Here is a 15634-nt window from a genome sequence, read left to right on the forward strand (position 1 = left end):
GCATAAGCTTTCGTGAGCTACAGCTCACTTCAGCCATGAAGCTTATGGTCAAATAAATTTGTTAGTCTCTAAGGTGCCACAAGTCCTCCTTTTCTTTTTGTGAGCTGAGAGGCACTCAAAATGGTTTCTGGTACACAAACTCCTTGAGAGAGCTTTTTTTAAACTCAGGTTTTTTGTTTCCAATAGCGAGAGAACCGGCGACTGCAAGAAGCAAATATGAGGCTTGAACAAGAAAATGATGATCTTGCACACGAATTGGTCACCAGCAAGATTGCACTGCGAAAGGATTTAGATAATGTAAGGCAAAACATTTCCCTCTGCTCTTGGGTGCAGTAATGCAAAACTTCATTTCTATTTACTTCTCTCATTTAATTCTTAATGTCTCATTGCGGGTGTCCGTAGATGGATCATGCTCTTACAATTACTTTGTAAACCTGCATTTTCTACGTATGAGACTGATAAATTTCTCATTATTTCTTTACCTTGGGATGTTTTTCCATTTATCTTTTGCCTTCAGGCCTATGGATTGCTTATACATTTATAACGGAAAGCCTACTACCGTGGCCAGGATCCTGTCAGGTCTCACGAGTTAAGCAGGGGCAGGTTTGGCCATTTATTGATTTGGAGACCTTTAAAGGACATTCAACAAGTGGTGGTGTTGATGTAAGCGTAATTCTTCTTTCCAAGTCAGTACTAGATGATTATCCCAGCATGGCACTAGGCTGCACTATGCTGCTGAAGGTCCCATCTGAAGGATACCTAAAACTGAGGCTCTGACACCCATGGTCATGAAAAGAGCCTACGGTCATTTGAGGGAGAGAAGAGGTATTGGCTCCTTCATGGAGCCAAATTCCTACTTGGAAAGTTGCATTCTGACTTCCTAGATATCCCCTTGCGTGTAAATCGGCAGTGTTGTTCTTCCCCTCATGTTGTGTAGGGTAACTGGTGCAAGATGGCGTCTGTGTTTGCCACAGACATGGCTGAGCAATTGCTATATGTATAGACTGTAAAAACCATCTTGGTCTTGCAGGATGCAGGTGCTTCTCGCTCTTTATTGTTTTTGCCACTATGTTGGATAAGAGACAGTAGTAGCTGGAGTCTAGAAAGCCCATTTTCTCAGCCTTCGTGAAATTATGGTGGCTTCTGTATTCTGACTTTTCTGGCAGTCGTTCACTGTCAGCAAAGCACTTAAGAACCCCTAAGTCCCTTTGACTTTCAATGGGACTTAGACCCTTAAGTCTCTTAGGTGCTTTTCAAAATTTCATCCTGTGTGTTTTGGCTTGCTGAAGTCTGCCAATATGGATTGAATTTATTATGACTCTTCTCTTCCCCTCGCCCCCCAATGTATTTGCAGTCACCTTGGTCATTTCCCATATCAATAGTTTTCTAAAGGCAAATCCACTGGAGGGTACATTCTTGTACTGATCAAGTATTTACGTGTGTGTGAGAGAACACCCTTGATGCTAAAAATTAACGTCTTCAAAGATTCTTATAAAACTCAGTTGTCTTCTTGTTTCATGTTCATTTTGCACAGGTGCTTCGATTCCAGTTGTGTTACTTGAATTTTTCTTTGCTGTCTCTTCCCTTCATGTCATATTTAGATAATCACATTGGGGATGTTTTGCAAGGATATACTTTTCCAGAAACACAGCAAGGACTGAAACACTGCCTTAGACAGCACACATGGTAGGGCAAAATGACCTGGCATTTCTGCTGCTGCCTCTAAAGTGACGTAGATATTACCAATCCCCCTGGAAATATGTGGGAAAGAGAGAAAGTGCTTGTGTCATACCATTCTCATTCTGTATGAAGATACATGCATTTGTGAATCCCAGCGGAAGCTGGCTTTTGGAAATTGTATAAGCCAGGATTTGACCGACTTTAAAGTGTTTCAACTTAGCAACCTAAGTGAAGTAAGGATTCCCACTCTTTACTGGAAAAGTTTCTTCAGGAAAAATATTAGAAGTTCTTACTGTTTCACAGTGAGAATTTATACCAGTGGATGAATATTTTCTAGTGTTATGAAAACCTGCTATAAATATGAATATATATATATATATATATATATATATATATATATATATATATATATATATATATATATATATATATATATATATATATATATATATATATATATATATATATATATATATAAATTCCATTACCTTTTTGTTCTGGGCAGGAACATCACAAAATACCAGCATGTTAACCTTGTTACACCCCCTTTTCCATTTCAGCAAAGACATAACAGAGGAATATGAGGACAGCTGAGCAGTTGTGTTCAAAGGATGGGCCCCAACATAAAATGCACTGAAGGGATCATCTTTTGTTGCATTTGATATTCACTAGTAACTCCCTTGTGACCACTTGAACCCATATGAGACTTAGCTGTGCTGTAATGTTGACTTGATTATACAAAGCAGAATTAAGCCAAACCTCTGAGGTAGCCCATGGGATTTTGTTATAATCTGTCAATCCTCCAAAAATGGCTAAATGAAGTTGACAGAATTGCCCTTGAGGGGACTTACGTGATTTGATCCTAAACTCTAGGACCCTGGATTTTTTTAAACTCAGGATTAATTCTTCTAATTGGGCCCTGAGATCGTGTTCCATTTCAACTAGTCAGCTGACCTGGAAGAAAAGTACTAAAAGACATTGTGTAATACACCTTTTCTGATACCTTAAAGGCACATTTGCAATCTCTTAGCCTAGATAGATCAAAGCAAAGAGTGGAAATTAAGCAGCTTCCTTCATTTCCTGTATACTAGCCCAGAAATTAAGCTTCAGTCTTCTTTTGTTGGAGTCAGATGTCCAGTTTTCTTCAACTTCAAAACAATTAGGAGCCAACGGATATCGACAAGTCAGTCTCTTAGGATTGTGCCCCTATTTTTAAGGATCATCAAAACTTTAGTGGACTAAAATTCATTTTGTGATTCCCTTTCTTTGAAAGAGATTGAGACAGTTGCTTTCTGAAGTCTTTAAACCTTTTGAGTTATTGATCATATATATATATATATATATATATATATCAGTAAATCTATCTGAGGCCTGAGTTATTGTATTTAAACAGCAACGCTGGAAAAGACGCATACCTTTGCAATAATGGTATTGAGTGATTTATCTTACGTGATTTTTTTAAATCAACCTAAGGAGCTTTTCAAGGCTGTTGTCAGTTCTGGTCTTTTCCAGTTTAATTTATCCTTCGTATTTTTACATCCCCGAAATGTATTTATCAAGGTCAGACTCATCATCATAGTAGATCTCGGAAGGAAAGTGAAGAAATGTGTTCTGTCTTACCTGATCAGAAAGATGAGTTAATGTACAGCTATGGTGGAGTTGTTTGTCATAGTACCGCACTGGTCCCTTGGGCTCAGATAGAAGGGAACTCAGTACCTTCTTCATGGGAGCAAGGAGTACTGTACTCGAAGATCATTTCAATCTTCTGTTCAATGTTCACATTGGGGGAAGGGATAGCTCAGTGGTTTGAGTATTGGCCTGCTAAAAACCCAGGGTTTTGAGTTCAATCCTTGAGGGGGCCATTTAGGGATCTGGGACAAAAATTGGGGATTGGTCCTGCTTTGAGCAGGGGGTTGGACTAGATGACCTCCTGAGGTCCCTTCCAACTTTCATATTCTATGATTTTCTGCCTGAGTATTGAGTACTTAGTAGAGAGGATTTTCATTGGACTGTTCTCATTTGCTTGTGTTAAATGCTGTTTTTAATACAAACTCTTCTGGGTGGCTTAAGAAATGAGGGGAGTAACTGCCTTCGTGGGCAGGTGTCATGTCTATTTTGATATGGTGAAGCTCTCCTGGGGCTTTCTTAATGAATGTATTCCCACCACAGCTTGGACATTTGCAAAGTGAACATGAGATTTGGATTGTTAAAGTATTTTATTATAGATCTTCTTTCAAATAGTTATCTGTTCTATGTCTTCCATTGTCCTTTAGTTTACTATTCTGGTCCTAGGCCCAAGTGAAAAGGGAGTAATTATTTCTCTAATTGGATTTCTTCCTGGGAGCAATCATTCAGATGCTGACTTTGCTGAGGCTGGTCAGTGAAATTAAAGAAGAGCTTTTGGAGGGAGGGTTATCTATGCAGAACAGAGACACCACACTGACTCCCAGTCTTCTACACTAACCACTATTAGCTATTTCTGAAGCATGTGCAGTGTGCCTGGCAGTACATAGGACATGAAAGAAGACATGTTATATGGCCCAGAAAGCTAAATCATTAAGGACTTTCTCCTTCTCACTCTCCCACCCCCCCCAAAAATGATTAATTTTTGCCTTTATATTGATGCAATTAAGCATCTGTCAGGTGCTATTTCCACCTTCATAAGAATAAGACTACAGGACTTGTCCGTTCACTCACATTAGGAGACCAGTTGTGGTTTACTGAGTTTTGTTGGTTATCAAGTGAATAGATGCAAATAAAAAGTCTCCCAATGTATTTTGCTCATGTATTTTAGCAAAGGTAATTTTGTTTTAATTTTCACCTGCATAGTTTACACAGACTCTCAAAATATACTAGGAACAGTCAGAGTCTTTGTAATAAGTTTTAGTTTTGTAATAAGTTGTAATAAGGTCTTGGTTTTGCGGTGTTTCTTTTGTTAAATGATGGTTGAGAAGTGGGGATCAGGGTCTCCTGTGAGAGTGGTCAGGGTGGGGAGTGCTACTGAGGTCTGCTTGATGGGAATAAGGATAATTGTGCAGCAGGCATGCAGTTTCCAGGGGAACTCTTTTTTCATATCGAAGCTGTAGGAAGCACCAAAAATGACAGATAATAAATTTGTTCTTGTGATGATCTGATATCAAAAATGGTCCCTTTATCTCCTTTGATGGTACTTGTAATCAAAACGAACAGTGTAGAATGAGGCTGCTGCCTTGGGAGAGTCCCGTGGGTCTGGTGTGCCACTGGATGCCAAGAAGCATAGGCACAATGGCGCATGCAGTTCTTTAGTGATGGGAAATCCTGTGCTTGATGTTCTGCTCTACGGTGTGTGTTTCAGGCAGAGGAAAAGGCGGATGCGCTGAATAAGGAATTGCTAATGACCAAACAGAAGTTAATTGATGCAGAAGAAGAAAAAAGGCGACTAGAAGAGGAGTCTGCTCAGGTTATGGGCGTTTCTGTTGCTTTCACGTTTCTGTAGAGCATGGAAATTAAGAAAACGAGACCTGTATAGGAAGGGCTTATCGTTCCAAGTTATCCTTGTGCCTCTCGTGCAGTGTAAAAAGCATGGAGAAACAGAGTTCAGGATCCCTTTGAAAGCTGTTGCTTACTGTAATTTAATATTTAACTAACTTGGAAGCATGGACGCATGTAGACAGTGTTACTACAGATAGAAGCAACATAGGGTTCAAACTGTCACCATTTACCCCAGTGAATTCCTCGTACATATCCTGCCACAAACCAACCCAATTTTCCTGATAGGCCTGCCCATCAGTGTCTCAAACTAGCTTCATAGCTACACCCTAGATTGCAGTGGGGCTGGACTAGCCCATTGCTCCTCAGAGGTAGAAAGGCTGGTCATCTCTGAAGGGTTATGGGTTAGAGGAGTGAAGGTGGGTTGTCTTCTGCAGATGCTGTCAGATTATTTTTTAAGGTATTGTAAATAGGTAACCTTTCTCTTTATTTTACTGCAGCTGAAGGAAATGTGTCGTAGGGAATTAGACAAGGCAGAGTCAGAGATTAAAAAGAACAGCTCTATTATTGGTGACTATAAGCAGGTAAGTGCATCTTGGATAGAGATTGGACAGACTGCTCTCACATGCCAGGGAATTCTCTGGGATTTAGGATTTATTTTCCAGACATCCCCATATAAAGTACAATATTTGCCATGCATTTTCTGGGACTTCTGAGGTATTTAAGTGGATTAGCTGTGGTGGTTTTTATGCTTTTTTGGCTGAGATCACGATGTTCTATTGATCTGACTTAAATCTTTATAAGGTGCCAATTACCCATTGTATCCATTATGAAGGGTATAAAGTTATTTGAACGGGCTATGGTCTTGCAATCTGAAGGCTTGGCTGTTCACTTCACTCCAAAATTTTTCTCCCCCATCTTCCCTTCTCCCACCAGATGGTGATGATAAAGAAGCCCTTTAGCTTGATTCAGCCTTATGATACTGTTTCAGAATGTTAGGTTTGGATTCACAATCCTGCAGTGCATGGTATCCAATCCATAGCTCAATTTACTAGGAATTTAGCCTCAAGATATCCTTAGGCTGCATCAAACAAACCTCAAGGGGTAGGTGTGGCTAGCCACACCCACTGTCATGGTTGTTTACTTGATTCTCAAGGCAATGGAAGGAACTGTGCTTCCTCTCAGTTTGTCTTGACTCCCCCCAGAGAGGCTGAACTATGAACTTACTTGCTTAAACTGCACCTTTGGCTACAGCTTTAGAGGCACATATGTAACTCCACGCATTACTGCATGTATGTTGTGTGATTGCAGTGAAAAACCCTGCTGTAATGCCTGTGTGCCCGCAGCGGGGTCCAGGTTGTTTTAGAAACCTTGACTCTGAATTTCCTGACTCTTCTGGGGCCCTTAAAATCTCCACTTCAATGCTGCTGTAGCACAGGAGTTTGGTTTTAATATTTATTAAGGAACCTGCTGCATGGTAACAGAATTTTGCTTTGTTAGATTTGCTCCCAGCTGAGCGAGCGACTGGAGAAGCAACAAACAGCAAATAAAGCTGAAATTGAGAAAATACGGGTAAGGAGATGCATGTTACCAGGATCTTCACTGTTTAAACATTATCAGCCTAATGAATCAGTGCATTTATGATCTTTTTAAAAATTCTTTAAAGAATTAGCTAGAGTGATGTGTTGCACTGAGTACCTTCCACATTTCACTGTTGGCACAAGTACAGATTAAATAAATGGCACCTACAGCATTCTTTGGGGCAATTAGTTTCCAGCTCCCCCTACCATACCATCCTGTAACATACTGTTACTGTTCAATACCTGATGTTAGCTGTCATGAGGGATTTCTTGCTGTAGCAGGAGAAGGCACCACCAGCCTGCTTTGACCATAATATAACATTGAGGGAATGTAGAAATAATTATGCCAAGAAGAGTTTTACCAACAACAAACTGTCGCTTGGACTCTGTGCTTAGTACCGTCACCCGGTGCAGCCAATGGTCCTGTGGTCATCTGACTATTCAGTGTGTGTTTGGCCTGCCTTCCCTGTTAGTTTTAGTGTTTTGTTTGCCTTGTGTCTGTCGAATCTAATCCATAGGGAGTTTCCACAGAGAATTTTTCCCCTTGATAAAGCTGATTGCATTTCAGCACAGATCAGAAGGTGCAATCATTTTTCTGTCAGATTCACGACTCTTTGTGAAATCTCTTGAAATATCTATTTAGCCCTGGACACGGCATATTACCTGCTACTGTAATGTGAACAATACTTTGGATTTCCATAATGCTTTCAGCTGAGGATCTCAATGCACTTTGGACATTTTAAGCTTCATAAATTCCTGTTATGTAGATAATACTCCTGGGGGAATTCTGTGCCACTGCACAGGCACAGAATTTCTGCTCCCCGTAGATTTCTTTGCTTCCCTGCAGAAAAATGACTTTCTGACAGGGAAGCAAAGGGAAGCTGCAAGAGCAGTCACGTGCCCCTCCCCAGCAGCACAGGTGCATTGTTTCAGGCGCCTGGAGCAGCTGGCAAAGAGGTAAATTACTGCGGGAGGGGGTGGTGCTAGGAATGCCCCAGCTGGGGCCCAGTCAAACCCACCCCCATGCATCTGGACCCCCACCGAGCCTCACCCCCTTGCATCCAGGAACCCACTGAGCCTGGACTGTGCTGAGCCCCCACATCTGGGGCTGGGGATGCCCTTGCTGGGGGCTCCTACCCTGTGCTGGGCTCAGCTGCTAGTCCCAGCTGGGCTGGGTGTTGGGGAGGAGTAGTGCACTTCCCCTGCATGGAGTAGCCCGGGCCAGACCCACCCCCAGAAACCTCCCCCAGCTGCAGGAAACTCCACCCCTACTTCCCCCCACACACACACACACTTCCTGCCCCCATCGCACTCAACCACGGGGAAAGGGGTCATTGCTTACCTATCTGCCCAACCCCCATGCATCCAGACCCTACTGCCATGCCTCACCACCCCACACCCAGAACTACCCCCCCCCAAACATCCACCCCACCGAGCATGGCCCTCCCTGATGAGCCCTCTGCATCCAGACCCTTCACCACTGCACCGAGACCACCCCCCAGTGAGCCCCCTGCATTCGAACCCCCACCTAATGAGCCCCACCCCCCATGCATCTGGACCACCCCAATAAGCCCCCTGCATTTGGACCCCCACCCCACTGAGCCCCAACAAGCTGCACCTGGACCCCCACGCCACTGAGCCCCACTCCTCCAGCACCCAGACACTCTGGTGAACACCCCACACCCAGACCGCTCCTGCCAAGCCACATTCCCCCCACATCCAGACCTCCCTGCCGAGCCCCAACCAACTTCACCTGGACCCCCTGCAGAGTCCTTTTACCCCTGCATCCAGAAACCCCCCAAGGAGCCCCTGTGCATCCAGATCACACCTGGACCCCCCACACTAAGTTGCCCCCCACACAACCCTTTCACCCCACACCTGGATCTCTCCTCTCCCCCTCTCTCCCCCCCCACACACACATTAAGCCCCTCCACACTGGATCCTGCCCACACCTGGTGCACCTGTTTTCTGGGGCAGGACTTGCCCTTGTGCTGTGTCAGGGTCAGACTCCGCTGAGTCCATGTTTCCAGGTGGAGGTGTGGGGAGCTGCTGGGTGATCTCCCATCTCCGTGCAGCCAGTGGCCTGTACACCCCACTACCATGCTGGAACTTTGACATTTATTTATTGACAAAATTTGCAGAATTTTTCAGAATTTTAAAATGTTGTGTACAGATTTTTACTTTTTTTTGGTGCAGAATTCCTTCAGGGGTAAGATAAGTGTCAATCCCCCCATTTGTAGAATGGGCCTCTGAGTTGAGGCATAGAATGACTAAGTGATTTGTTTAGGATCACACAGTACATCAGTGGCAGAGCTGGGAGCAGAACTCTGATTCCCTGGTTCTTAGTGCCTGCTCAGTTGCATCTTACTTCTTATCCTGAACCTGATCTTTATGTTGGTGGGAGGAGTTATACCATGGAGACCTTTCCAGTGGGGATGGATGTTGAGTATAGAGTGCGCCTGCTGCTTTAAAAGTGATGGACTAACAAATTGGTTAGTCTCTAAGGTGCCACAAGTCCTCCTTTTCTTTTTGCGAATACAGACTAACACGGCTGTTACTCTGAAACCTGTTTAAAAGTAATGTGTGTGTTACAAAATACTTCACAGAAAACTCCACTCGGTGAACCTGGCCTGAGTTGGGTGCTTTCTGTTAGCACTGACATCTTTCTCAGAAAGATCTATACAGCTGTGGTGTGATCGTGCCCATTCGTCATCCATGGCAATGGTATGAGTAAATCTGTAGTTTACAAACCACAGCAGGAATGGGGGTGTATGGGTGACAAGCTCTTATTTGCCTGCTTTGCCTGCTATTTTGTCTACCCACACAGGTGAATAAAGGGAGTTGCCTAAATGTGTGTGGGTCACTGACTCTCCACCCACCTCCCTCACCCCTGTCCTACTACTCCAGTGCAAGGGCAGGAAATGTCTCTGGTATGTTTACCAGCATCCTTAACAGAAATGCAAAGTCAGGTGTTTTTGATTTTAGCAAAAAGTGGATGACTGTGAACACTGCCGAGAGTTCTTCAATAAAGAAGGACGTGTGAAGGTCGCCAGCTCTGCCAAGGAGGCTTCTGATGAGGACACGGATGAGGAAAAGGAGAGTCTGAAAAACCAGCTGAGAGAAATGGAGCTTGAGCTGGCCCAAACCAAACTGCAGCTAGTCGAAGCAGAGTGTAAAATACAGGTAATACTTGGGGGTTATTTGTTACTCAGCAGAGCTGCCCTATATTTGTAGAAAAATGTATTTCAAATGGGGAGACTAGAGCAGATACTGTTGGCTGAAACTGTAACCTGCTATTTCCTGTGTGGGAGATTTAACAAAACATTTAGTTTGGAAAACGCAGCTGATGCAGATAAAATAATTAAAATCATATGAGCCCCTTTTTGCCTGTTGTCACAAAATCCAGACATCTGCTCAGTTGCTTCTTAGCCCTTTCAGGCTAATCTGATGTGACTGCCTGGGTGGGAAAAGTAAACCCCTTGCTTCCCTTTTTAACTCTGACCAAGTGATGAATCATATATTCTTCCTTTATTGCACAATACTGTAGTTGCTGATAGAACGAATACCATATGACAGATGTTGGTCATGTTGCTTAACACACTACTGAAGACTTTCAGATACCATTGCGATGAATGCTTTAGTTGTCACAGGGATGCTGTTCAATGGCCATTTAATTTAAATCTGAAGGGATCAAAATTAAAGCACGGAGGGAAAAAAACCCATTAATATAACCCTAAATAGAAGTGGTTTTATAGAAGCTGCATTTACCAAAGAATGTGGCTTAGACTTTTAGCTACCTTGCTCTTCATTCTTGATTATCATGGATTTTTAGCAGTCAGAAATACAAGATTCCTGTAGACCCTGCACTGGCTCAGTGGGGATGATTGTTTCCCTCCGTGTATTCTCCAGTTCTTTGTCCAGTCTGTTTTCAAATGTACCAAGCAAGAAGGCTTCCACTGCTTCCCTTGAGAATCTGTTCCATGGTTTAACGGTGAGGAAAGTCTTCCTGATGTTTAGCCTAAATTTTATTTTGCTCATTTTTCTGCCCATGAACCAACCAAAATTCCTCTCCCTCCTTTGCGTTTATGCATTTCCAATATGTAGAGCCCTACCAAATTCACGGTCCATTTTGTTCAATTTCATGGTCATAGGATTTTTAAAATTGTAAATTTCATGATTTCAGCTATTTAAATCTGAAACTCCACAGCGTTGTAATTGTGGGGGTCCTGACCCAAAAAAGGAATTGGGGGTGGGGGTCAGAAGGTTATTGTGTGTGGTCTGGGGGTTGCAGTACTGCTACCCTTACTTCTGTGCAACAGCGCTGCCTTCGGAGCTGGGCGGCTGGAGAGCAGCGGCTGCTGGCCGGGAGCCCAGCTCTGAAGGCAGAGCCACCGCCAGCAGCACGGCAGAGGTAAGGATGGCTTGGTGTGGTCTTGCCACCCTTCCTTCTGCGCTGCTGCTGGCGGGGGGCTGCCTTCAGAGCTGGACGCCAGGCCAACAGCCACACTCTCCAGCCACCCAGCTCTGAGGTCAATGCAAAAGTAAGGGTGGCAATACCGTGACCCTCCCCACCCTAAATTAAAGTGGTGACCCCCCTGCAACTCCCTTTCGGGTCAGGACCCCCAATTTGAGAAGTGCTGGTCTGCCCCATGAAATCTGTATAGGATAGGGTAAAAGCACACAAAAGACCAGATTTCACAGGGGGAAATCAGATTTCACAGTCCGTGACACATTTTTCATGGCTGTGAATTTGGTAGGGCCCTACCAATACGTGTAATCTCTTCCAATACATGTCCCTCATTCTTAGCTCAGCAAATCTAGACATACGAGTTTATACTAACTTTTCTTTTGCAGAGTGCACACAGAATTGATTAAAACCAAAGGGCTAGGGGTTATGTTTGGGGCAATTATTGGGTTTTAGGTTATTTTTAATCTAGTGATTTCAGAGCACTTTTTGCCAAAAGTTAGTAAGGAAAAATCCAGTTCCTGGAGGGAGAATTCCTCACTCATTCATTGTCTGCGGTGAATTAGAGTGTGTGAATGCACTAATAAGAAACCTGGAGGAGTCTGCATGGCAATGACACAAGAATCACTAAAAAGTGCATTCAGATAGAAGATCTGCATGCTGTACTGATGGTTTTATACATAGAAAAGCTCTTCAGAAGCAAAAGTTGCCAACAGACTAGAGAATTCCTGGTTCCCTCTGAGCCTTATAGCCATTTTGTAGTAGGCAGCAGATCACAGGTGTTGACACTTCTCTTTGCAGGATCTGGAGCACCATTTGGGCCTGGCGCTGAACGAGGTACAAGCAGCAAAGAAGACTTGGTTCAACAGAACAATAAGTTCTATAAAAACAGTGACTGGTGTCCAAGGGAAAGAGACTTGTTGAAAAGCAAAACTCCGTCAAACAGTTTTCTTAAACACAATACCTTTTGTTGCCTTCCGTGGCCAGATGTTTAAATCTGTGACATGTGAGAGGACCAGAATGTACATAAAATTAGAAACACAGCATGTCAGGATTTCAATAGATCAGTGATAAAGTGGATGGAAACACAAAAAGAGGCTTTATTGCTAGACACGGGATCTTCATACTACTGATATTTAACAGGTGATGTAGCTAGATTGACGCTCTTCAGAGAAACACTCCATTCTGCGGTCTGGCTGGAGGCTTTTCACAGACTAGGTACGAGAACTTACCAAATCCTAATTGTTAAGTTTACATATGATAGATTTTTTTACAGTTAGAATATTTTTTAATATTTTATTTGAAAAGAAAGTGTCACTAACAAAGAAAATGACTCTTAGCAAGAACTACATCAGTGCCAGAAAGTAGTCCCCAAAGGTAGGATTTGGAGAGGAGGTGGTAGGCTTTGCTTTATGAAGGGGGATGGTTTCAGAGTTCTGGTTGGAGCAACCCCATTTTGTTTTAATACATACCCTATCCATTGCTCTGTGTTCGCCATTTCTTTCTGTGTTACTAATCAATTCTATGCAACTTTGGGTTTTTTAGCATGGGCTGCCAAAGGAATTCACAAGCTGAGGTAGGGAGGCTTGTCGGAGAAGTGGATAAGAATAATCAGAATTCTTGGCAAATTCTGTTTTACTTCTGTGTCATATATTTTGAGCCACACGCATTGACAGAGTTTCAATCCTCACACCAGGACTGCTAATGTGTACTAATTATGTGAATATTTGACATTTAATTCTTTGTTTTTTACCCGGCTGTAGTCTTCTGTGAAGTTCTGAGAGAGCTTCCAGGATTTAGTTTTGCACATAGGTATGAATGAGACAAAGAAACAATAAACTGAGATATTTAAGAGGCAAAAATCACTGCACGAGTGTAGCAGCGAGCATCTATTGCTGTGTGTCCTAACTGTCTTTCCTGGTAATACATTCAGAGGTTCTGTAGGTCATTTTTCCATGCTCAGTGCAGTTGCACTAATAGGTGCTAAACATGCTTGGATTTCGCCTCCTCTGGATTGTCCTGAAGTTCTCACCTGAAAGCTGTAGAATGGAGGTTTTGCACCTTGTAATTTTTTTAATTTATAATGGTTTGTGTTATGCTGAAGTATCTATTGCATCAGTGGATAAATTTTGTGTGCAGTGTGAGTATAAGCTGGTTACAATAAGAGGCACTGGTTTGTATATAAAGATATTTGGTTTATTTTGTATTTCTACCTTTTTCTTGTTTACTGTACTAATGCTAGCTGATGTAATCTGCGATTATGGGGTATAACATGCTATGCTTAAGCCTCTTTTGTTAACCTCATACATTATCTTTTATTGTTTAATACCAAAAAATACTGTAGCATCATCAATATTAGATGTGTGGATATGGTGGTAGGATAGTTGCTAGTGTGTATACTTCATGAATTGAAATATAACCTAGTAAAATTGTATTACTATTTTGTTGTTTCATTTCATTTTAACAGTGAATTAAATATTTTGCAATAAAAAATCAGTTTTCTTCTTAAAACACAGTTTTAGCATCTGCAAACTCCCCAAGGTCAAAATCATTAATACACAAAGGACATGTAAAAGATACTGGATCTTCCTGGTGTGGCAGAAGGCCCATCTATATTGTAAAAGTATGGCTCTGCTCTGAAAAGTGACTATAAAAATGGTCTCCTGGGGTCTGAATATTTTTCATATCAAATGTGCTCAGTTTACAAGTAAAATGTTTTTTCTGTCACCCCTCCAAATTCCACTTGTATCTGAGAAACAGACTTATGTTCTCTGGTTTGTACATCATCACCAATAACAAGAAGTCTTGGGCCAAATTCTACTCATGCTATCTTCACTAGGGGATGCCCACTCATAACGGAGGACAAAATTTAACTGCAACTGGATGACTATATGAATTAGATCACAGTACATCTCAGGGTCGCACAGCTGTTAGTTCTGCAGAAATAGCAGAAGTAAACGTATTTGTGTCACTGAAGTGAGTAAAGGCAAACTCTGAAAGCACGCCTAATCTAGAAAGGTATTCCATAGCAACTTTTCTGACAGTAGCCATGCTTTCCGGGAGTAACATAGTGAGGTTCTTAACCATGTGCAGACTTTGCTGTTTTCTGTTTCCCAGAAATGCCTTCCTGAATGAATTCGGATCTGCAATTTATCAATAATTATCAGTGTAATTTGGATAAGGTTTGAAGGTAACCAGTAAAAATTTCCTCTCATACTCCCACCTTCCAAGTGAGAGGAAAATAATGTAACTTCTCCCATCCCTTCAAGAAAAGGTTAAAAAATAACTGACTAGTCAGGAAAAAACTGTGCTGTATTGCTCCAGGTAATTATTGCATCAGGGATTGCATGAAACAGATACTACTTGTTTTTGCATGGACACAGGAAAACCTGCACAATGGGTACACTAAGTTCCTCACACATTTCCCACGACACATTTTATGGGAAAGGCACATTTTCCAATCACACTGATATATTTTAAAATTTAATGTGGGAATATTACCCAATTCCCAGTGCAGTCCTGAATCCACTCTCATGCAAAATATCCACAGCGTTTCAAAGACTTGGGTCCCACGCTGAGATCCAAATTTTCTGGCACTAGGTTAAATATAAAATATGACAAGAAAGCAGATTGTTTTTAGGACTTAGGGAAGCTGGATGCACACGCCTACAAGGTGATGGGAACAAGTGAACCAAAGAAGAAACATTTTAATCTTCATTTGCCAGAGCTTCTGCAATGAAAATAACTTTACAGACCTGCAGTAGTAAAAGCAGTGAGAATAGTAATTTTTGTGGCTTTAATGAGCTGTTTATTACCTGCTGAATGGGGAATCCCCTCTGCCCTATTCACCTCAGTCTCTCAGCTAGTTTTGTGCATTAAATGTAAAATAAGTTCAACTCTTCTGCTTCTTATGTAAGAATCTCATGTGCTCCATATATGAGCCTCTTAGTGCTTGCCACTGTCTGTGATGGGCAGGTTCTGTGGTCTGCAATTTAACGTTTCTGTTCTTTGCAGCATGGTAACTCCAAATCATATGACTTTGACTTGAACTGCTTAGGTATTCAGCATCTTCAGATGCCTTAATCTTAAATGAACATTCCAGAGGTTCACCCATAAGTTTGCCCATCTCTTCAAGAATATCGTCCAGGCCTCCTTCTGAGAAACACTGCTTTTTAAAAAATTTTTTTTTAATCGATGTCTCAAAGATTTTTGACGGACCTTCCATCTGGTTTGCTGATTTGTAAAGTTCTTGCCATTTGGAGGAAGATTTCAGTCCATCTGTTCAGCTTGTCTTCTCAAAAAGAGATAAAAACTCGTTCAAAATGTGACACACACTCACTCTTGCTTTTCATTCTAAATTGTACCCTGTGCCACTTGGTGCTCAGTGCTTGCTTTGTCTAGTGCCCTGAGAAATCTGGGATTTTACAGACAAGCACCTTTA

The 15634-nt window shown here is 42.2% G+C and overlaps 1 protein-coding gene across 2 annotated transcripts in view; it reads left to right on the top strand.

Annotated features, from left to right (window-relative positions):
* The window catches only part of RABGAP1 (RAB GTPase activating protein 1), a 129947-nt gene extending 116314 nt beyond the window's left edge, over window positions 1-13633 (top strand). For both annotated transcript variants that reach the window (XM_084650296.1, XM_084650297.1), the window contains exons 21-26: window positions 187-297; window positions 5015-5119; window positions 5649-5732; window positions 6649-6720; window positions 9714-9911; window positions 11995-13633. In XM_084650296.1, the coding sequence (XP_084506422.1) occupies window positions 187-297; window positions 5015-5119; window positions 5649-5732; window positions 6649-6720; window positions 9714-9911; window positions 11995-12117 (693 nt within the window). In that variant the 3' untranslated portion in view covers window positions 12118-13633. The remainder of the gene's footprint in view (window positions 1-186; window positions 298-5014; window positions 5120-5648; window positions 5733-6648; window positions 6721-9713; window positions 9912-11994) is intronic.
* Window positions 13634-15634: the final 2001 nt, after the last annotated feature.

This window comes from Lepidochelys olivacea (genome assembly GCF_965140295.1).
Source record: "Lepidochelys olivacea isolate rLepOli2 genome assembly, chromosome: 16".
Taxonomy (NCBI): Eukaryota; Metazoa; Chordata; order Testudines; family Cheloniidae; genus Lepidochelys; species Lepidochelys olivacea.